Raw genomic sequence first — 23,434 nt, 5'->3', positions numbered from 1 at the left:
ATGAGTATAGAACAGCAATGTAATTCTGCAAGCAGGTTTTGCTGTGCTATGTAGAGGAGAGTCTGGTCTCACCTTTTCAGAGAATCTGCAAGGATTTACCCCAGACCATGGGGGAAAAGTCTCAGAATTTATCAGTCTAAGATTAGTTTTACTTGGAAGTACATAGCAGCCTTGATCTTGCTTGTTTTGTTCTGTGAATTGGAAAGTAATTTCAACGAATTGTTTGTATTAAGAATCTTTCTTATCTTTGTAAGGTTGACATCTCTTCTTTATAGTAAATGTTATGGTCCTTCTTCTTCCTAATGTAATCTGTGAAAATCTAGTCCTGTGCAGCTTGCTTCTGAGCTGTTGTCCTAAATGGGATTATGGAAGCACTGACATCTATCTAAGCTTTATACTTTCATAATTTATAACAGCCAACTGCTCTGCTTTGTGCTTTTGGGGATGGTGAATTTGTCTGGCCTCTTCTTAGAGCAATACATTCAGGGAAAGGCATAAACATTTCCTAATCTGGAAGTGTCATAAGAAGACTTAAATTCTGAAGTCTCTTTGCGTATTACTTCAAGTTTCAAGAAATGTTCTTAGAAGTGAAGAGGACTGGTTCATTTAACATGCGTGACCCCTGGGGTATTTTAGAACATGAGAAAATAGGTCTGGTTGAGGGCATCTGCAAAGCAACACAAAGTGAAAGCTTTAAGAGAGGTGGAAGAGCATTTCATTGCTCTTTACTTATGTCAAAATGGATTTAGATGTGTTTGGAAGACCACCTTGACAAGCTTTGCAATACTGAGGCTGACTTTTAGTGCGTGTTAGATATGAATTATGAAGTGATCGGAGTCCATATTCAGTGTGCATCTCTTAATAGCATAGAATTATTCCAAGTTGAGTTGTTCCCTAGATTAGATGCCTGGCATATTTATGATTCTCTTGCCTTTCTAGCAAAGGTGGTAACTTTCACATGTAGCATTTTCAGAAGGCAGCTGCTTTTTTATATTGCCTTAAATATTTTATCTCCTCTCTCTCACATGTGCTGACGTTGAAAATTAAAATTGTATGTATCTGGATTTAGTTTGGGATTCAGACTAACACCAGGAGGAAGAAAGCTTGCAATATAGCATAATCTTTCCTGATCTCATGGGCAGTGCCTGTTTCTTGCTCACAGCTGTAGGTGCAGCTGGTTTTGGTGCTATGAGCCAAATAATCTGCCTGCTTCTTGCTGCTGGTTTTGGTGAAGTGTGGTGTTTTTCCCCCTAGGCTTGACAACCAGCCTTTCTCTTGCGGTTCCACTACTACTTAAAAAGTCATCCTTCTTACCCCAGCCTTCATCTTCTATGCATCCTTTCCTTAAGAGTAGCACTGCAGAAATAATATTTTCCACAGTAGGTTACTTGATGGAATGTTATGACATGTTACAGCTACTTGAAAGCAGTTGTTGTCTTTAATTTTATGATGCCAAGTTGCTCTGTTTTAAGTAAGTGCCTAAGCACTCTAGTTCCCTTTCTTTAAAGGTCATTATGTGTGATTCACCTGTAAACCTGTCATCTCAGCCCGTCCTCTGCTGTACAGAGTGGGGAACAGATGTCGCTATGTACCGAAGGATGCTTCAGTCACTTGCTGCAGAAGATGGTCATCAGGCTGTCAAAAGCAATCTTTATAGGCAGGCTGGTCTTTCACAAGGAGATGTGTTTACAGAGCATGAAATTAACGTTTTTGCACGGAGACAAATAATTGCTTACAACAGGGACTCTGGTAGCAGATTTGAAGCTTGAATGATTATTAGTAAGGTCAGATGGAGCGTGTAGGGATGTCCACCTCCTAAGCAAAGTCATTCAGAACTTCTTAGCTGATTTGCTTATGCTGAAAGGTTTTAAGAAGTTGAAATGTTTGCACCTTGTTTGTCCCCTGTAAGGTACTTGTAATAACCTGGAAAGAACTTGTAATATCTGGTAGTTACTTTGTATGTCTGTATCTGTGGTATGGTTCCTTCAAGAATCATTCTTGAATGGAAAACTCATTTTTTTTGACTTCCAGAAGGATGGAGAGAATTTGCATTCCCATTATATTAGTTTTGAATTATTATACATTGATACTCTAGTGTTGGTAGGGTTTGTTTCTTTTTAAAGAGGCTGCAGAAGTGTCAGTGAAGTAGGCCTTTGTCATGAACAAAAAGGATCTCTGAAAGCTTTCTGTGGTCAGCAGATCAGTCTCAAAAGGGCCAGTAGGTCTCGGATGGTGTTGGCTGACCTCAGCCGCTCTGGTCTGTGCTCTCAGTCATCAGGTCAGGGCTTTTTCTTGAGCGGTGATGGAAAAACCATTTCCCAAGAATGGTTATTGGCGAAATTAATTGGATTGATTCTTCATTTATAACACAGATAAGTTTTGAACTTTAGTCTTTCATGGTAATAATACCAGTCCGTTATCACTAATTGACTCTCTTCAGTCTCAGTTTGTTCAGCCTGCTTACTCCCCACTCAGCAGATATTCACATCTTTCAAAATGTTTAAAAAACACTGAGCTTGAAATAAACTTTTTCTAAAAGAAATTCTATCCTCTTGCATTCAACTGTGGCACATAACTTGGGAAGTCTGACTAATGCTACATGCAGTGTCCAGTCCAACTTCAAAGTGGAGATGCCTGCTTCAGTTGCAAATGGTGTTGAAGACTTGGAGTGCTCTGTTTTCAGAACATCCATACTTCTGTAGGCAGAGGAAAATAAACGTGGTTGGTATTGCAGAAGCTGGTCTGAAATATTGATCAGAAACCCTTTTCCAATCGTGTGTAACCTTGCATGTTACGCTCATGATTTTCACATTGCTTTTCTGCTGAACACAGGATCACAGAATGGCCTGGGTTGAGAAGGACCATAACAATCATCTCGTTTCAATCCCCCTGCAGTGTGCAGGGCTGCCAACCACCAGACCAGGCTGCCCTGAGCCGCATTACTCTTCAGAGATGGCGAGAATTCTTGCTTGGTGCATGCTGTGCTGAACAACCCTTACCATAACTCCTTTCCTGTAGCTATCTGCGTCTGAAAGCAAGTGCAAGTGCCCTTGAGGAGGAACATCCAGTCACCAGAAGGAGTGTCAATCATTCTTGTTTATAGCCCGGGGTCTTTGTCCTGGACACCTCTTCTTGTTTAGGAAGCAGTGCTGTCCGAAGGTGATGTTGCCTAATATTGCCCAAGGTGCTGCTCCAGAGCTGTGCCTTTCCTGTCCTCTGCACACTGCTGAACTTGTTTTGTTTTCCAAGTGTTGTCTTTCTTCCATTAGAGTAAACAGCGCAAACTTTCACTCTGAATTCCAGCTGACCTTAAGAGTAACAAAAACTGACCAATAGATACACAACAAGGTTACCGAGCCCAAACATCACCTGAATACTTTCTGGAACAACTGCCCTCATGTTCTGAGAACACCTAAAATCCAGAACAAAGGATACACCTCGCTCCTTGCTTCCACTGAAGGAAAACAGGAAGACTTTACAAAAGCTTAAACAGAGGTTTCCCCTTGAAAATTCCTCCAAGCTGGTAAAACAGCACCGTGTTCTGTTCGTGTAAGCTGTGCTGTAGTACGGTTTTACCATCACTGTTTTTGCCTTGAAGTGTTATAGCATAAATTTGCAGAGGACATGAGAGAGGTCGTGTGTACAATGAATTGCTCAGAGGCACCTTACCAAGACCTGTTAATAGCCTTCCCTCGTTAAAACAGTCCTAGCAGAATGAACTTATTTTTTGCCTGTTTAATAAGCCTTAGTAGAAAAAAAAAAAAAACACCTAGGCAAATGTGAGGTATTTATATTGGCCATTTTCTGGTGTATTTATGTACGACCATGTGTTTTATTTCTTTATTGATTTTTTTTGTCAATGCTTAAACAGTATTCTGTCAGTATGAAGTGAGACTCATAAAAATGCTAGGTATAACATGTTCAAGTCAGTCTGCTTGCTTGATTCTAGTACAGCGAGCTACAAAATCTCTATTACAGAGAATGCCCTCATATACAGCAATTTTTCTCAGTCCCATGGAGCTTCATTATGTCTAGGTCAGGCTACGTGCTGCAGAGAATTTATATTTTGTTATAAGGCTAAGTCCTCTGCTGTCCTAATGATGCTGAAGGACAATAAATGCTCCAAATAATTCAGTTTCTTTGGAATACAGGTCTGCTGTGCTGTAGATTTAGGAAAATTGAAAATATTGTGTTGCATTTCTGTGATTGCTGCTGGATGCTCGTGAGGTTATTCTGCAGCTCTTACTTACCTTAAGCTTCCAGAGACCAGTTAGTGAAGACTTCCAGAGCGGGATGTTTTCAGTTTAAACTCAAGGGTGAGATGTCCCTTAAGTCCCCTGTGGTAAAATGAGACTCCTCAAAGTCTAATTAGCTTTTGGCCTGAGATGGCACATAGTAATTTCTCCTGTTGGAGAAAAGACACTGCCATAATTCTGACTGTGCTGTGCTTTTAATTTCATGTTTCCCCATTTCTTTGCAACTGTCTAAAAAAGGACTGTCTCTAATACCCCTCTTGTCTGACTACTCTTCTCTGCCCTGCTCAGTGCCCATAATTTCATGTACTTCTGCACCTAATGTGTCTGTAAATTTCTCAGGAGGAGCCCTGCTTTTCTTCCAAAGAGTGGGACAGATTCATCCAGTCGGTGATCTGTCATCACCCAGAAATGATAAAACAGCTGCTGAAATGCTGCATAAGAAGTGAGTCACGTCTTGCATTTATACAGTTAATGCCTTTTTAGTCATCTTCTGAGTGGTGTCCCAAATTTTCGATGCGTTTTTCTGTTTAGTCAGGACCTCTTCTGGATTTTAATTCTGTTTTCCACTTAGCTGGCAACATCAGATTTAATGAGCGTGCTTGTTATTCCAATATTGCAATCAATAGGTAATCTTACAGAGTCTAGAAAGATTCCGGCAAAGCTAATTTTGATACATGACTGGGATGTTTTCATCAAAACATGTAGATTTTGATTAGATTTGAGTAAATTCCAATTTGGATATTAGCAATAACAAGACTGTGCCTACTCATGTTTGCATCACTCAGGGAAGTGATGCATCTCCTCCCTCCTGTCTGCACAGTTGTTACTCATCCCAGAAAGAAGCTGCTTGTTCCTTGATTTTTGTCCTGATGCTGCCATAGTTAGTACCTATTGGTTACTCTCTAAAGTGATTTGTCACCTTTCGTGCATGTACATAGTTTCTGTATCTGTATCCTCAACCTCTCTTGTCCTTAATTCCCCAGATGTGCTTGTATTTTTCCATTTGTTGGATATCTCATCTGTCTTCCACAAGCACTTGGAGATGATAGCCCTCAGACTGTGAACAACCTTCTTCCTAGGCCCAACCAATCTATCTTATGATTTCAGATTTGTTTCCTATTGTACCCTAACTGATGTACTGTGCCCTCCTTGCTACCTCTCTTGGCATCTTGAGCAGTCAGGTAATTTCTTGCTATATTCCAGCTTGCAGCTGTGTGTGTCAAGTGATGATCGCTGCTAAAGGGCATCTTTAGGAGGGACCAACATACCCACCCAGGATTTATCTAGCCATTTATCTAGCAGATTCATCATTTCAATATAGATTACTTGATCCTTTCCTGGCTTTGAGTCAGCCTCTTGTCAGTCTAGGGTAGAGGTATGGAGAATAAAAGCCTTGGGACAGTGTCAAGATGTGTGATGGGCACAATTTCACAACATATTCAAGGAGTAGAAGCAGATCACTGGGGCAGCTTGCTGGGAGAGAAGCAGTAGACTTGGGAGATGTGACCAGAGGGCATGTATGGTGTACAAAGAATGTGGGGAATTCTGCCAGTGCCTCCCCTGCGGAGGGAGGAGCGGTGAAAGAGTGGCAGACACTGTCTTGCTGGGTACACATACTTGGCACTTCAGCACTGAACTGATGAGAAGTTGATATCCATTATTCTAAACACAACTTCTAGGGTGCCTAGAACTTTCCTTGAGATAACCTTCAACAGCCAGGTCATGGTGGTATTTTAGTCAAGTGTGTGATGTCTTTAGTCTTTGTAACCCATCCCTGATGACTTGTTTCTAGATGTTTGAAGACTGAAATTGGGGCATTTGTGCTCATGGTTCTGCCTTTTCATTCAGGGTGGGACAATGCAGCGTGTGCCTGGTCTCAAGGAGTGACTTGTGCTTCCTTACAGGGAACTACTTAAAAGGACACTGTAACTGTACAACAGTTGACCAGCCACCCCACACTGTGGTATGCAGCAATACTCCTTGCCACTGAGGGCAGTTATTCTGTTTAGTACCTTCTGCTCAAGGAGAACCTGGAGGTGCAAACAAAACACAAGTACATCAAATGAACTGACAGCACGGATGGGGAAAGTGGAGGCAGGACGGCTCAAATGTTTCTGAGTAACAGAGGTGATCTCAGGAAGCCTGATTGTGAGAGGAGCATGATTAATTTTGGCATCGATCTATGCATTTTCTATTGCTAGGTGCAATGTTCTCCTTGTTTGAACAGCAGTTAAATAACTCCTCAGGAAGAAGAGGCGTGTAAAATGTTGCCTTTTAGTGCTGATGTTTTCAGTTTAGCATAACACTGTCAGGAAGCATCAATTCTGCCAGGAATTTGATAGAATTTACTTCAAAGCTCCTAAAATATCTGAAAGGAAAACAGTGATTTTCCATTGCTGAAAAACAGCAAAATGGGGTTTTGCTCCATTGCTTCTAATTAAAAAGCCAGATTGAGTCTGATGTTAGCACTATGAACTAGGAGGCGAAACAACAGTTGATCATCACCTCAGGTAACAGTAATAAACATGTTCAATTACAAGTAATGTTTTTTCTAAACTACAGCTGTCACAGTGAGGGTTACAGGTACTGAAGGGTACTGAGTGATGAGCATGGAAGATATGACAGTAAGATGTGTATGTGTCTCTTTGCTTTTTTGGAGTTAGTTGGAATTATGGTGTTCAAGTGATGTTGAAGTATTAAGTTAGCAAGTTTATTCTTCCTGGTAGCAGAAGATAATGTGAAAAATAGTCTCTGAAAATGTCTGCAAGCCTCTCTATGTCTTGGGCTGGTAGTCCTTCTGGTCTTCATTGAGCAGATGTCAGTAGCAGGAAAGGCGCAAGAGGTTCTGTGTCCCCCATCCACCTTTTGAGGAGCAGTTTATTCTCTGACTGCAGCAGTGGTCTGCTAAGAAGGACAAGTTGGTACTGGGAATTATTTCCTGTAGCACAGGTGAGTACCACTGGTAGATGTTAGAGATCCTCCAGTGTACAGTGTGATGTTTTGGCAGACTGCATCACTCCTGGTCAGATTTTGCCTCTTGCATGAGCCTGGTAGGAGAAATTTCTATAATTCATCCATCCCAATGATGGATAAAGACTTCAGAAAAAGAGCTAAAATATAGACTTCTTTTTTATTATCTTTGAAGGACATCAAAATTGTGTAGCGTGCCCTTGAGTTTTACTTCAGTGAGTTTGAGCGTAAACCCAACTTCCACAAGGAGAGGTAACCATCTGATCTCAGCTGTTCTGAAGCCTGCAGGTCTCTCATGCTTCTGGATACCTTATAATGCTCTGCCTTTCCTTCCAGGCAAAATCCAGATTGCTTCATTTTATTGGCTTGAGCTATCACTTACTGAGTTTTCAAACTGCCAAATCCAGCCTCATGTAAATATTTATAATGCTTTCTCCTGTCTCGCTGGCTCTTGATCACAGAATTCAAGGTGCACTTGTAGCATTGCTTATGCTTTAGAAAGCATCAAAGAGAGAGATCTGTGCACCATGGTTTCTCCTTGATTTATCTGCCTTATGGAACACACTTAGACCTCTTTCTTTGGGCATGCAGTGCATAGATTCTATCCTATCCTCACTTCACGACTTGTTGGAGCTTTAGCAGCCATCTCCCTTCTTTCAGCCATTATACCAGAGCTTCCCAAGGTCTATCCAGGGACATTTCAATTGCAGATTTGTGAAATAATAGCTCTTTCATCTTCTGCGGTTACAAATACTATAATTTTTGTAAACTGAGCAAAGTGCAGTTTGTGGTCATGCATTTACCAGGACCAACTACTTGCAGCACACAGCTTACGTGTAATTTTACATTTGCTGTCCAAATACAGTGAGTTTCACTTGTGCCATCCTCAACAAATACTACACACTACGATCGTTGTGGCATATTTAATGAGATCTGAATTTCTGCTGGTGTAATGCATGGTGTGAATCTCTGCTCATATTCAGAATATTCAGAAGTTGTGTTCATCTGAGCAGTCTTTGAATGGCCTAATGTTCCTGTAATCTGACCAGGAGTTTATGGTCTGGGGACAGGGAATACATGGAAATGATGGAATTAACAGCTCTTATATCCTGCATTTTTATTAAATCTTAATGCAGATTAGTCAAGTGTTTCTGCATATGCAGCACAACCCGTAAGTCTATGATAAGTCAGATTTCAGCAGCAGTGCTGCAAAGTATGTCCATACAGGAAATTGCTGCAGCTTGAGTGCCTTCTGTGATTAAATGGAGCGTTGGATGTATGCAGACATCTGGAGGATTCTGCCTCGGCTGTCCATTGATCTCCAAAGCAGCTTGTTCATCCTTCTTCCTGTTGAATATAAGGTTTACTGCATTTAAAACAACTTCTGATAGCACTGAATACTGTGAAAAACAACATGCATCCCTGCAGCCTTTCCGTGTCGCTTCTTCCAGGAGTTGCAATCCAAAGGGCTCTTGGGGACACGCTGACATTACAGCATATATGTTGGCTTCCTGGGAGAGCTCACCTGGTGTGGAGTTCCCATGAAGCAGAAAGCAAAAGAGAGGGGTTGGGAAGTCTTTAATCTCATTCTGACTGAAGGTTCAGAGATGATTTATCCATTTCCATACCTCACAAACTCACTGTCAGAGCAGCTCATCGTAGCAGTACCTCAGGCAGTGTGACTAACAGTTGTTTCCTATCTCAATGGGAGGATAGCCCAGGGAGTAAACTCTTGTTTTTGGAATTTTACAATGTGTTGCTGTATGTTAAAGCAAGGTCAAAGAGCTGTGCCTGTCGCTTGAGGGGGAAAAATGAGGTTTCTGATGCAGCTCAGTGCCCGTGGGAGCTTATCCCACAACTCGGAGCAGATTCCTGAGGCATGTTACTACATGGGAAACAGAGCACTTCTGCAGATACCAAGGGCTTTAAACTCTGTAGTGAAAGGGAAGGATGAGAAAGAGATTGTGGGCAAATTAAAGCAATGAGAACTGTTTTGAAGTCTAAAAATAGTTCTGCTGGGTTTCTGGCAGCTGAAAGAACGGCCCAAGACTGAAGGTGCACTGCATTCTCAGGCATGCTGGAACCTGGGGAGGAATTCACTGTTTGCACTGACATTGGGAAGGCACTGTATGTATGTGTGCCTGGACGGTGTTAGTCAGAGAGCAGGTTTAGAACAGCAAGCACTGCAAAACCATCACATTACTTCTAAAGCTAAGTGAAGAACAAGGTGTGAAGTGTTTGGCAGAGATAGGTGGCTGAGCTGGATGTCATATCGCTGTCCTTAGCTGATGTATTCAGACTTCAATCATTTGATGAACCAGGATGCTTCTGCAGATAAAAATTGGTTTGTGCTAAAGGGTTTTCAGCAACTGAGGTCAAACAAAACTTAAATGAAGAAATGTAAAGGGGGGAGGGGTCATTCAGATCAACAAAGTACTGTCCTAGCACTCCATACAAAAAGCTTTTTGCATTAATAAGCACTGAGTCAGCTGGAATGGGGTAATGCTGAAGCAGTAGGCCATCTTGTCCGCCAAAGGCACTGCACACCTGGCCTTCTGGGAGGGAAGCATTGCTTCAGCAACTCTGAAAGCAGCTGCCAAGTGTCCTTAGGTGTTCTGCAGAAAAGGCTCTGCTCTGTGACCGTGTGCCCCACTTCATTCTGCTGGTTCTGCTCCAGCTTTGGACACTTTGGACACACGATAAGGACTGAGCCAAGGGCATGTGTTGCATTTTTCCTTCCTGCAGGAGCTGAGCAAGTTACCTCCATCCCCTGAGGTGTGACTGCCTCAAAGAACAGCCCAAGGCTGAACATATGGATTTCCATTTTACTGCTGCTCCTGGTGAGAGAGAAGAGTGTGATGGCCAAACTGCAGGATCTTGGCATTATGCAGGGAACCTCCAGGTCTGATTCAGACCTGCTGTTTGGATCTGAGTCACGACACAGCTGTGGAGACATACTTCTTTTTGTCTTTTAAAGCACTTAATCTTTCCCCATGATGTGCTGCCATTTAGTTCTGCGTTGCCTTTTAATGGTTCCTGAAACGTTGAGCGTATGGATTATATTAATGTAGCTCTTAAATTTTTGATGAACTGAAATAGCTTCAGAAATTAACCTTTTGAAAACACTCGGGTAGAATGCAGGACAGGCTTTTAGTAGCTTTCTTTTCCTTGTAGTATGCCATCTCCTATTCCAGTAAATGAAAAGCTGTGACTAACCAAGGTCATGCTCGGTTTCCTGACCTAGAAAGTGTACCTCCAGCTGATGGTGGAGACATTTTTCTTTTTTATGGGATCTGAAAATCTCAGTTATTTTCATGCTAGTACAGAGGATGGAGGCTGCACGGTGCCGAGGCCAGGTGTTCCTTACTCCAGCTTTGCTGGAGCACAATCATGGCTGACTGCACACAAGGTGCACGCTCTTCTTTTACACGGTACCCTTGGAAGGATGGGGGCAATCAGCCTGCTTTGCCTGTATTCATTGCAACTTGCTTCTTCTGTAGCTTTTGCCAGCAAACAGATTACAAACAGTCATGTATTGGCACTGCAAAATGTTCGGAGTGCTGCAAAGGAAAAGGTTTTTCCAGCTGTTGGTGTGAGTGGAGGAGACAGTGCTGAGGAACCTCTTAAATGTTATCCCCCTTTTCTTCCTCATGTAGTTTAGGAACAACCTTCTGGGAAGTGAGATATTCTCTCTTCTGGCCTTTGGAAGGTGAATTTGTATCAGCAGAAGAGGTGGAGATCCCACCTTTGTTGTATGTGTATCCTGCCAATTGCTGGATTAAAGTAGCCAGCTGTTGTCAGCAGTGCTTATAGGGGTTACAGTCAAAACTGACCTCTTTCAGTGAGTTTGTCTGGTCAGTACTTTCTGACCCACCTCTAGTTAGCCCTCAGGCATGTCACTTACCTCTGCCTTTCACTGCAGTTCCCTTTAATAAAGGAATAGTTTCCATTTGCCCTCCCTTTCCCTGTTGTTTTCTCATCTTCAGCAGCTTCTTGTGGGATGTGACAGCGAGATTTACTCGCTGAGGCACTGGGATAAATGAAGAGACCTGGGTTGAAAACAATGCCATCATCTCTGAAGATTGTAGCTCCTTGATTTAAAAAAATAATAATTAAACAAGCAACAGAATAAATGTTTGAACAGGGTTTGAAATCTGCACAGCGCTGTGATTAGCTGCATGCACTTCAGCAAATCTTTTTTCCTCTAGTATGTAAAGCTCTTGGCTTACATCTCCATCCACTCTTCTCTTATTCTGGCTGGAGCCAGGCACACTAAATAGTGATTAAAGAAAAGATTAAAATTCCATTTTTGTTTGGCGTTTGAACACTGATCGATTCCTTTGGTGGCACGTTAAGTAACAGCATGGTAGACGACAGAAGGGGCTTATTTCCAGCAATCTGTCTAACTCCATTTCCAATGTATTGCTTAATATGCCTTTCTACTTTAATTCATTTTCACTTTTTGAAAAAAGGAAGAATGAAAGCAGGCAGGAGATTAGGTGAAGATATTGCTGGAGAAGTAATCACTGAGTGGTAAACAACTTCCAGTTCTGAAGAAAAAGTGAAGGTGTTTGGGCTGAAACAGAAGTTATGGGCTTGCTGTAGGATTTAATGGATGAAATTCAATGGCCTATGCACTTACAATCATCTATTAAAGCTATGTAATAAAGCTTTCAGGCTTTGAAATCTCCTTTTTGCTTTGCTGTTAACAACTGACCACTTCGAAAACAAACAGATTTTTGCAAATTGAGAAGTGAAGGCAGAGCAGAATGGAAAATGGCAGAGTCTGTAGCCTGGCACTTCTGTTTGCTGAGCTGCTTTATAGGGACAGAAATGCAGATGCTTAATGTCAGTTTACCCTCACCATAAATAACAGATAACCGCAGTGTTCGAGCAACGGCCATTGAATTTCATAGTAAAAATGTGGGTAGGGAGGGGATTTTGGACAAAATGCTGGGGGGGTTTGGACAAAAGTGTTGTGCCTTCTGCTGTACAATTCAAATTTATGGGTAATGAGGATGAAAGTGAAAATTGACACAAACTGCAATGTTACAGGTAAGATAAAGCTTCCCATAAATGAGCTGCTTGTTAAATAGTGAAGGCAAATGTCAGTCCTAGAAACCTGGCTGTGTTTTGCACATTGCTTGGATATCTCAGTCTAGAGCTTCTGCTGAAAGGATATCATCAAGTTATTTCATTTGCATAAATGAGTCAAATCCCTGCAGCATCCCTGAAGAAAGCCACTAAAAAAGGAAACATTTTGCTCTGTGTGTGCTGTGTCTGGATGTCTAGAGCTCAGACATGTAAAATAAAGCTTCCAAAATAACACTGATGTCAACAAAGTGCCCACTGTGACTGCTGGGGGACTTGGAGTTAACGTGCGTGCATTCCCTGTGACAGTGGCACGCTGCGTGTGCCCTTACAGCTGCTCTGCTAATAGCAGTGACGTGGGCACAATTGCAGTCCAGGGGAAGGCAAATGTTTGTCATTTGCTCTTTTTTCAATAGTCTGTTTTAGTTAGTTTTGTGTGATTTTAGCAAGAGATGCTATGCTAACCACATTGCTTCAAGTACACGGTCCCTTCAAGGCTGCACTGATGGTGGGTGCTGGCAGGTCTATTGGAGCGAAGATATAGACGTTCATCACTACAGGCTTCTCAGGTCCCATGTTTTAATAGTGACTTGCCAAACCAATGTGTTAGAAGTTTGCTTACCAGTGATACTGTTGAAAGAAATACTCTAAACCCGTAACACTTAGCCAAGTTGTATCGCATTTAGTGCAGCACTTCTCAATTGAATTGATTCATGCTACTTGTCTGCCCAAGGCCAAAACAGCTCCAGAACACAGCCAGTCTGCCTCACCATCTGCAGTATGTCTATCCTTAAAGGTTTGAAAGGTAGTCATAGAAAGGTATGCTGATACAAAGATTAGTGTTGTTTACATGCGTGACTTTTCTGTGTGGCTTCACTTGTACAGGACAGAAAGGCTGTATGCACCAGAGGCAGAGGAGCAGGAGACAAGGCACACGGTGTAGATCACTTTTACTTCCCTGGTGTTGACGTGGGGAACTGTCTGTCCTGTAAGTGTCAGTAGGGAGAGCCCAGTAATGGGCTCCATACAGGACTTAGGGATAAATAACTCATAATCTGCCTCTTGTGCAAAACAGAGGCCAAGCTCTCATGGAATGGCTGTGCGCTGAGGATTATTTAGTGGGGATGAAAAATTAGAAACAGCTCTGGTGGACCAGACAAATGGATTGCTGAAGTGTTGCAGGACAGCTGCTTCATTGAGCTGAAAATTTGATATGCTTTATACCAAAAATAAGCAGGCTGCCTCTCCTCCTGTCATGCTGCTCTGTCACAGTTGTCACCCAGACCTGCTCACATTTGCTAGCATTAGCCAGCATTCATTGCTTCTGGGAACATTGGTTTGGAGCACCTTCTTGATCTCTGAACAAGAGACAGTGGCTTTATGTTGCACTAGGGGAGGTTCAGGCTGGGCATTAGGAAAAATTTCCTCTCCAGCAGAGTGGTGATGCATTGGCACAGGCTGTGCAGAGAGGTGATGGAGTTGCTGTCCCTGGAGGTGTTCAAGATCTGTAGAGATGTGGCACTGAGGGATGTGGTTATGGGCATGGTAAGGGTGTGTTGGGGTTGGTCTTGGTGATAGTGATCTTTTCCAATCTTAGTGATTCTGTGATCAGGAGAGGAAGTTTGCTTCGCTCTCCCCTTGCTCATTGCATGACACAAATAGAAGTTCCTTAATAGTTGTTGACATTGAGAAGTAGCTGAGTGACTCCTCCTCGGTTGTGTGCCCCCCAGCCCTCCTGTAGGGAAAGTAAATCTGAATTGCAGACAGCAAGAAGGGAAATACTCTTGAGTATTGATATTAATTAATTGGTATGTGTAACTGAGTGTCTGCTTTCATGAATGAAACTTGATTTCTGCCAGGTCTGCAAAATGTCTTGCCAGATAAGTTGAGCAATTGAATATAAATCATCATATGATCCTACATTGAAAAAAATCTAGATTTTAAGTCTTTTGCATGGAAAATAAAATACCAAGTAAGTTCTAATAGTTCATGGGGCATCTCTCAATCAAATTGAGCTCTACTACTCCTCATAGACCTCTCACTTATTACCCTTAGTCTGGTAATACCACCAGCATAGCTCAGCCTGTTGGCGCGCTTCCTCTGCTAAGGATTACCACCTATAAAGAAGTACCCAGAACAGAGTATACACCTGTGTTCAGCCTCTGTAGTTTATGCTGACATCTTACCTTAAACCTGTCTTCACTGGTGGTTTTGTAAGCTAATACACTGGGCACTGAGCTGGAGTGGAAAAAGTGCTGGCAAGTGTAGAAAAGTGTAGAAAAGGGGTGCTCCTGTGGGGATAATCCATTAAGCCTTCACAGCAAGGCTTCTCAGAGCTCAGCAGTCAGACTGCAGTGAGGTGCGCTCTGTGTGTCTGAAGCATCACACCTTGAAATAGCAAGGAAAATGTCCAGACACCCTACTTTCCCATGAGAAACTTTGGCATAGAAGTAGTTTGCAATTTAACTCTTAAAGCAAATGATATCTGTGCATTAAATGCCAAAGACGTCTGATAGCCCCGCAAGGTTACTGTGCCAACTGCTGCTTGGTCTGGTGGTGGTTTAGTTGGATTGATCCGTTAGAGGGAGATCTGAAACCTCATCCCCTCTGAGCAGTGCCCGGCTTTATAGTTTTTCTTTCTGGTAAGTTGTAGTGTGTGGAGCTTACTTTGCAGTTCCAGAGAAATTAAACAGTAAAAACAACAACAACAAAAAACCCAACAGTTTTATGTAACTGCTTCCTCAGAAAAGGTGCTACAAATGACTTGTATTTGTACTTAGCAGCACATTATAATGTAATTGAAAACCCATTCTTAGAGGCATTCTCTTCTTAGCCTTAAACCCTATTTGACACGTATATATTTCCCTTGGTTTGGGGGGGATGTCTGTCTTACAGAGAGACCGTGATTTTTCTTTCCACACACAATAGTCTGCTTGATTCTGAATTCACCCCATCTTTCATTTGCCGACTCGTTCCCAAAACACCCATTGCTTTTGAGTTTCAGGAACAACATCATGAAAAGAGCAGCTCTAATTGCCTTTGGCGCAGGCTCATGCCTCGTGTAAAATTTGCTTTTAAGTTGAGCAGCAAGAGTCCTAATAAATGACCTTTTAAATCTTATTTTGATTTTATTCAGGTATAGTCGTGCGCTCATTAATAATGATCCTGCAATAGGTCACCCATTAAAGCTTTATTGTTAATTAAATAGGAAGTAAGATGTATTAGATGTTTTCAAAATGAAAATGAGAGTTCTTAATAGATTCTCTGATTGAGAATACCGGTCTGCATACATGATGGTGCACCAGAATAAAACAAATAACCTACTTAACAGCTACAGATAAAGTACTGTTTTGAGGCATGCAAGGCTTGCTTTCTCCTTCTTCCCATTTGGGTTGAAAATGATTTGCTTTGAGTCTGACCTCAAGGGAGATCCATAGTCTGCCCTTACAGGAAGGGGGAGGCTGTTAATAGAAAGGTTTCATTGGTATTTGGGGTTCTGTAATATATCCAGTCTTCTCTTTAAAAGGCACTGCACATGAGGCAAAAGAAAGACCTTTACTTTGGCGATGGACAAAGGAAAAAGGACTGGCATAATAAGGAGGCTATAAGGAGGGACCTTGAGCGTGTGGGTACGTAAGATCACTATAAATATTTTAATAAAAATCAAAAATTGATTGGATTTTATTTACTAGACTGTGTGCGGATTGGTATGTTGAACTTCAGAGTTGAGATGATGATGGCATGATGCAGCAGTTGTTGTTGGTTCATCTCAGTTAAAGCCTTCTCCACTCCCTCCAAAATAATCATTATGAGTTGGAAGGATGTTGGTAACATCTTGGTGTTTTTAGAATAAGTGCAGAATTAATTTTTAAAAGCTTATTAAAAATCATGTGATTCTGAGCCTGGGATATTGAGAAAATAGAAGAGGCAAGAAAAATGTTGTAGATCATAACATTCAACTTTTATCCTGTAATTCTGGGTTTTATCTTCTATCATACAAAAGGGTCCATTCTGAATGTTACATCTTTACACTGATGTCTGCAAGGGCTCTGCCTCCTCTGTACAAGAACTCAGATTTGTTAAATATGCATATCCATCTGTGCTGAAAAAAAAAGCAACACTGATGAGGTATTTAAACCATATGTATTCCTCCTGCTGTGGAAAAGAAAATACTCTAAAGATCCTTCCTGGCATTGCCATAGCCCCTTCATCTGTTTCTGATGCCAGAAGGAAGACTTTAACTTGTACGATTTTGCACAGCTGAGGTTAACCCAGTGCTAAATATGGCATACAGCACAAAACTAATGGAGGAATTTCAAAGGGCTCTAAGATAACTGCTGTCCTTTTGATACACGGGTTAGTCTGTGGCCTGTTAAGCACCAATTAATAGTAACAGTGCATGTTTACTTTGTCTGTCTATAGGAAATGGAGAACAGGGAAAACCTTACCCAATGACTGATGCAGAGCGAGTGGACCAGGCATACAGGGAAAATGGCTTTAATATCTTTGTGAGCGATAAAATCTCTCTGAATCGTTCCCTTCCAGACATCAGACATCCAAAGTGAGTATACAGTTTGCATTTCCAGAGGTGAAAGTTTACAAGCCCTAATTTACCACATGTGCAGCATGCTGGGCTTTTATGTAGTTTTGTTTGTCCAACAAAAGTTTTTCCCAGTCAGGGTGCTGTTGGCACTGCTGTCTCATTAATAAAGGACAGCGTGCAGTAATTGCAGTGGGAAATGGAGGTGACAAATCAGTTAAAAATAATAAAAATAAATAAAAATCACAGAATTGTGGAACTGTAGGGGTTGGAAGGGACCTCTGGAGATCGAGTCCAACCTCCCTGCAAAGCAGGCCCCTACAGCAAGTGAAATCCCTTACAATTCCAAAACACTAAAAATTACCAAAAACTTGCAGCCTTGCATTGAAGGAACCTTGAACTTAAGTAAGAGGCATCAACTTCCATGTTCATCTCTTCTAACATGGCAGCTCGGTTCCTGAGCCTACTGACATGGCCAACAATTTGTAGCAACTAATAAGATAGAACTGTTTCTCTTTGCAGCAGAAACTGATGTAAATGTCTGACTTGTTTGACAAATGCCCTAAATGTAGTTGGGTGATGGCTTTGTCAGTAAACTCTGTGTGGTTCTTCTATTTGCCAGTAGCTGGAAATAACCATGACATTTTTAGGAGCAGAACAAGACCTGAGTAGCTCCACTCAACTACCAGTGAAGAAAAGATGTTGATTTTTGTCAGTATCTTCCTCATAAAGCTTAACCAGAGTTTGTATAGAAAGCAGTTCCAGTTAAATACTGACCTTTGAGATCACCTGTTTAATCCTCGTTGATACCAAGCCAAGGTGTGTTTTAAACTGTGTGCACTTTTAAATCAGAAAGCCTCGTTAGATGTGGGGGGGGGGGGGGGGGGGGGGAAGCTAGTTTTGAATTCAGCAACTTGAATTCAACATGTGCTTTACTCATGAAGTATCATTTCCAAAAATAAGGTTTTAAAACTTATTAGGGCATTTAAGAGATCACCTCTTTGGCTGTCACAGTGAGCCGACCAAAGCCTGCAGCTTGACCTTTCTCAGTGTATACCCACAGACCAGAAGAGCGAGCATAACTCCATGAATGCTTTAGGCACGCAGCTGAAATGTTTAAGCAGGCAGATTGATCGGATAAAGAAGTTTGTTGGTCAGCTAATATTCAAATTCTGGGGAATAGTTTGAGATAGCTAACCTAAGCTGTGCCTGGCTGCCATTTAAAGGGGCTGCAGTGGTTCTGAGGATTTAAGCCGTAGACAATGCAGTATTTCCTCACCTGAAGATTAATAAATTACCTTATGTTCCCCAGTGCTTCACAGAGTTGCTGATTCCTCATTGGTAATTCTGCTATTAAAACTTTTTTAAAATGTGAAACTTCTGACTGTAGTCCCCAGTTAAAATTAATAAGTGAAGTGTCTGAGTCACCAACAACTTAAGCTGTGATTAATGATACTGCTGCAGCTGGTTCTGCTTGATGTTTGACACATCCTTTCCCCCAGTGTGGTGAGTTATAATTGCGGAGGTCTCAAGATGAGGATAAACAGCATGTACGTAATGGATGCTAGGATTAGCTGGGCAGGGAATGGGGTTGCATTTAATGGAGATCTGCAGTAAAGGAATTCACAGCTGAAAAGGTCTGTTTATTCCCTGCCCATTAAAAAAAGATACACTTGAAACGTTTTGTTTCATATTATTTGGGAGCTTGATGAGGGCAATTTATAATGAAGTTTAGCTGAGGTAAAGTCCATAAAGAGCGCTATAGAAAGACACGAGCTGTGCTGCAGAGCACTTATTTTACCCTCCCTTTTATGTTTGGTAAGAGAAAATGGAAACTTTAAAGTTCAGAAATGTGCCTAGAGATAGAGGGGAGTGTAAGCACAAGGTGAACTGGGGCAGTAATGTTTCCTTTCAGTGCCTCTGGGGTTTCTAATATTCAGTACTAATTTTGCAGGTCTTGTAAAACAATTGTGGATATGATAGCTTGAGAAAAACTCTATAATGGTTAAACTTAATAGGTAAAGTTTCTACTTGTTAAAGTTGGAGAATGAGAATTGCAGTTTAGGAAGGGTTAGAAGAGAACTGGGGGACCTTGTTTCATGTTGTCACAAAATTATAGCTAGCAGCTACCTCCGAAGAAGGTTGATTGCATTGCCAAGGGCTGGATGAAAGCAGTCCATGCAGCTTTATTTTGCATACTGGATCTGTGCATTGCAGCCGTAGCCTGCAAGCTCTTGGCAGCTCCCCAAGACAATTCATTAGACCCAGAATAAGCTACTGTCCTTTCATGCAGGCACCACAGTCACTTCCTGTAACCAGAGATTTATTGAGTTTGTATAACATAGGTGTATCCTTCTCCATTCCCTGGGAAAGGCACCCAGGAGAAAGCTTCCACTGCCAGAGCTGCTTTTGTTCCTATCTGCCCTTCCTGGAACGGGGAGGGGATTACCTGCATGCATGCGCTCTGTTGTGCATGTGCTAAAAAGCCTGGTCTGCAAATCAGCTGTAGTGCATGCTGTGCAATAGGAGATGCTGTGACAGGGAATAGAGCATGATCTCCCTTCTCTTCTAGCAGAAAGAGGGCAGCCCACCATGCTAGCATTGCCATTTAAATGCTAAAAATCTCTGTTCATGCTCTCACCTCTATCTGTTGTGCACTGGACATGTGGGGTTCTGAGAATGGAATAAATTTGTCCCCTAGTGTAATTTTAACTACAGTTGTTAATCGAATGGCCTTATACCTCACCTGTTCAGCAAAGTTCAAACTCCACTCTGAGGGCCACACCTGCAGGAAAATAAACTCTGCACTTACTACTGTTGTCTGGATGTTTTTCATGAGGCTGTCTTGAAAACACACCCACAAGACGAGGGAGCATTACTCCTATTTCAGTCTTAAGGGAGACTAATGGTCTGGGGCAGTGCCCATAAAACCAAGGGCTCTGTGGGGACCCTTTAGACCTCAGTCTCCGGCCCTATCCAAGTTCTGCAGTGCTTTGGATTCAAAGCCCAGCTTTCTTGGCTGTGATCTGCTGAACTAATGCTGAGTGTCAAATTAGAACTGCTAAAACAAGACTGGCTATTTATGAAAAATAGCATTTGAATAATTTACCCAGGATGACAAAGAAAGCCTTGTGTAGAAGTTGGAGATTGATCTATTACTGAGGGAAGTGGGTTTATTTATCGAGCAGTTCTTTTCATGTGATTATCCTGTCTCCTCCATCTATTGTTCATAACGTTTTCAATTTCTACAACTCCTTAGGGAAGGTGCTGTTAGACAAGATCCTTACTTTCTTTACATTCCATTTGAAATTTTTGGATGATGGCTATGTGTGTGATTAGAATTATTTACATCTCTGAAATCTGGGATTAAGTATGCTAAACCAGTGTATTAAGAGAGCTTAAAACAGACGCATTCAGCTTCTGGAATAACTTCAGAAAATCCTCTTCCTAATGATCTTTGAGGTGTGAGAACTGGAAAAAGAAGTATTGCAGACTGCTGTACCTTAAGCTATAATGGGAATTTCCTTTAAAAGCAGTTTCAATACCTAACAGATCCCTTTGACTTTCTGCATTGCTAAATATCACTTACTGGCCATTAGCAGTTGCTATTTCATAAGGAATGGGGTTTTTTGGCAAGGCAAACTGGAACAGGTCAACTCTGTCTTGAAGAAGCCCATTTTCAGTCACCTTTCATCATTTTGGGGAATAGAGGATGAACTGAATTGCTTGATGGCAATTAATATGGAAGTGCTAGTGTTTTTTGGCACTGCCTTCTGACTTTATTCTGTATTCAGCTGCAAGAATAAGCTGTACCTGGAGAAGCTTCCGAACACCAGCGTGATAATCCCATTCCACAATGAAGGATGGTCCTCCCTCCTCCGGACAGTGCACAGCGTTCTGAACCGCTCCCCTCCTGAGCTGATAGCAGAGATAGTGCTGGTGGATGACTTCAGTGACAGAGGTATGAGAATTTGCATGTAATATCTCCATCTATTATTATCTACCTACACTTATCTGCCAAAGGGATCGATGAACTTGCAAATATTTGTATAATTAAGGTGACTGAGTGATTTCTTCCTTGCCAACAGCAGAGCTCAGGTAAATCTTTCTCCAATATACCTGGAAGTCTGAAAGTCCAGCAAAAAAAATCATGTCTCAAGTTCAATTTGTGCTATTTTAACCCCTTACATGGGCTGTCCTGCATTTTGGACAATATGAAGGAACCAGCCAATTGAAACCAAACAAGCAAAACAAAAACAAAGGGTGAAGGGAAACGGCTCACTCCTTAGGCCTTGCATTTTCTTCTAGACTCAGAAAATGAGAGAAGCCTTGATAAAAGGTCTCTACCTTGGACTATCTTTGATTCCTGGCTTTTTTTCCCCAAGTATCATGCCCCTGGAAAGTAAATCTGCAGCATCCAAAGCCTTAACTGCTTTCCCTTGCTGGCATGCAGTGCGAAATAGGGAGAGTACTGTCAAGAAAAGAGCATTTGTTTTGGATTGGATTCAAGTATTACATGTGAATACGTATAATCTCTAGCATGAGAAATTACCATAAATGGAAGAACCAGTGTTAATTGTCATAGCAATGTATACATGTAGTTGCTGAATGTACTTAATCTGCAGCAGAAAGGCAAGATACATTTTTTCTCCGAACCATTTACATGCTGTGTGATTTAAATTAAGTTAATTAATATATTAAAGCAAAACACATGCAGTGTGCACTCCTGCTAAGGTGGGGGAAAAAAGCAGTCAAACAGGAGGAATGAATGTGTCTGTCCTGTAGACACTGCTATGCTGAGAACACATGGAATTTGGAAGCCCTGTGAAGCAGCTGGCCCTCCTGTGTTAAAGAGGGTACAGTGGTTTTTAAAGGATTACGATCAGATCCAGCAACTCTGTTTTCTCCATTAAAATTACTGACTGTTTAGATTCTTCACAGACTGCAGAGCTTGAGTCCTGCTCCTGAGATTATGCAACTAATCAAAAAGGACTCCCTATAGGGATGCTAAAGGATACAGCTTTAAAATTCTGACACGTAGGAAATTCCTAAAATGAGCTTGGAAACAAGCCATTGAGTATCTTTGTGTTCTGACCTATGCTGACTTTGAAATAAGCACTACGCAATAGCTACAGTATTTGTTCTAAAGTATGTCTCTAATTAGTTTGCAAGCAAGGCATGCTGATTTGAACAAATCAATCAGTTATATGAATTAAGTATTTCTTCAGAGGATTTTCCAACAAAGCTGGGGGAAATATACCCTCCCAACAAGGTCTCTTTATTGCTACTTGGTCTAGAAGCAAATTAGTAAAACTCATGCTGTAACCACAGCTGAGTCATACAAACACGTTTCTTATAGGAGCAGTAGAAGTAATGAAATCTGTTTTCCTGTGCATCTATTTTCCTTGTTCTCTAGAAGTGCCCACCTGACCAGTTAACAGCACTTCTCTGGCTCTCTCATTTCTTCTCCCCATCACACCGCACACGTGCTGTTTGTCCGGCTTGCCTTTGTTCTGTTCCACCTGCCTCTGCTAGCTCCTCTCTGTCAGTCATCCATCTTTCATACAAAGAAATGGCTGAGATTAATTTGTGCAGCAGCTATTTACAGATAGGTACAAAAGACTGCTGGTGTTGGACAGTGAGGTGAATTGTAAAGGGAAGAGAACGAGACACAGACAGCATGCTAATAAAAACCTTTCTGAAACCAATGTTTTCCTGCTAGCTCAGTTGATCTATCCATGTTGGGACAATTACTGGTTAGGATGAAACATTTTTCCTTCCCTGCTGTCAGTCTGTATCTGCACCGTGGCATTTCCTGCTGGCTGCTTCTCCTTTTCCAGCAGGCAGTGTTCTCCCCTAACTGCACCGGTGTTGCTTTTCCACATCCCTCCTGGAGTTTAAATAGTTCCTCAGTCTTCAAGAGGCAAGAGTGCTAAGTCCTAAACGCATTACCTTGATTTGAAAGGCTGCTGGCTATAAATTTGTTTTTAATTTATCCATGGTATGCGTTTAAAAAATAATAATAATAATAATAATCTTTCTTTAACTCAGGGCTTGAGAGTAGATGATTTAACACCTCAAACTGAACTGCTCCAGGAGATCTTTTACTTCACGTACTGTGTATTTGAGAAGGCCACATTCTTGGATTTGGACTGTTAGACCACCATTCCGGTTATTTATCTCCTGATTAAATTGGGCAGAGAATAAAGACCACATCTCTGAGCAGATGATACCATCACTGCTGTGCCACAGAATCGGTGAGCAGTTCATAGTGAGGAGAGATTTCTCGGATTTCTTTGAAAATCTCCAATGGTTGGTCTGCTGCATTGTCTGCAGAGTGGAATGCTGGGCTGCTCTTTCAATTCCTTTTCCCACAGATTTGTAACAGTCTTTCTTCAGAAATTACAGAACACGGTGATAGGTAGGAGCCTGATGGAGATCAGAGAGGCAATAGTGAGAGCAGTAAATGTCAGCTTCTTCCCCAAAGAGATCAGTAAACAGTCATAATGAACTCCAGCGAATAGCAAAAAATGAGAAGAAAAAAACCTTTATCATTTTTTTTATTGAGAGATTACCC

The 23,434-nt window shown here is 41.6% G+C and overlaps 1 protein-coding gene across 1 annotated transcript in view; it reads left to right on the top strand.

The window, feature by feature from the left end:
* The window catches only part of GALNT10 (polypeptide N-acetylgalactosaminyltransferase 10), an 81,793-nt gene that overhangs the window by 23,554 nt on the left and 34,805 nt on the right, over positions 1-23,434 (top strand). Inside the window, exons 2-4 of the mRNA XM_046900446.1 lie at positions 15,844-15,946; positions 16,740-16,878; positions 20,652-20,818. Of these exons, the coding sequence (XP_046756402.1) occupies positions 15,844-15,946; positions 16,740-16,878; positions 20,652-20,818 (409 nt within the window). The remainder of the gene's footprint in view (positions 1-15,843; positions 15,947-16,739; positions 16,879-20,651; positions 20,819-23,434) is intronic.

The sequence above is a fragment of the Gallus gallus genome, chromosome 13 (genome assembly GCF_016699485.2).
Source record: "Gallus gallus isolate bGalGal1 chromosome 13, bGalGal1.mat.broiler.GRCg7b, whole genome shotgun sequence".
NCBI lineage: Eukaryota > Metazoa > Chordata > Aves > Galliformes > Phasianidae > Gallus > Gallus gallus.
Note: the sequence above shows the minus strand (reverse complement) of the source record. Positions and strands in the feature narration are given on the sequence as shown.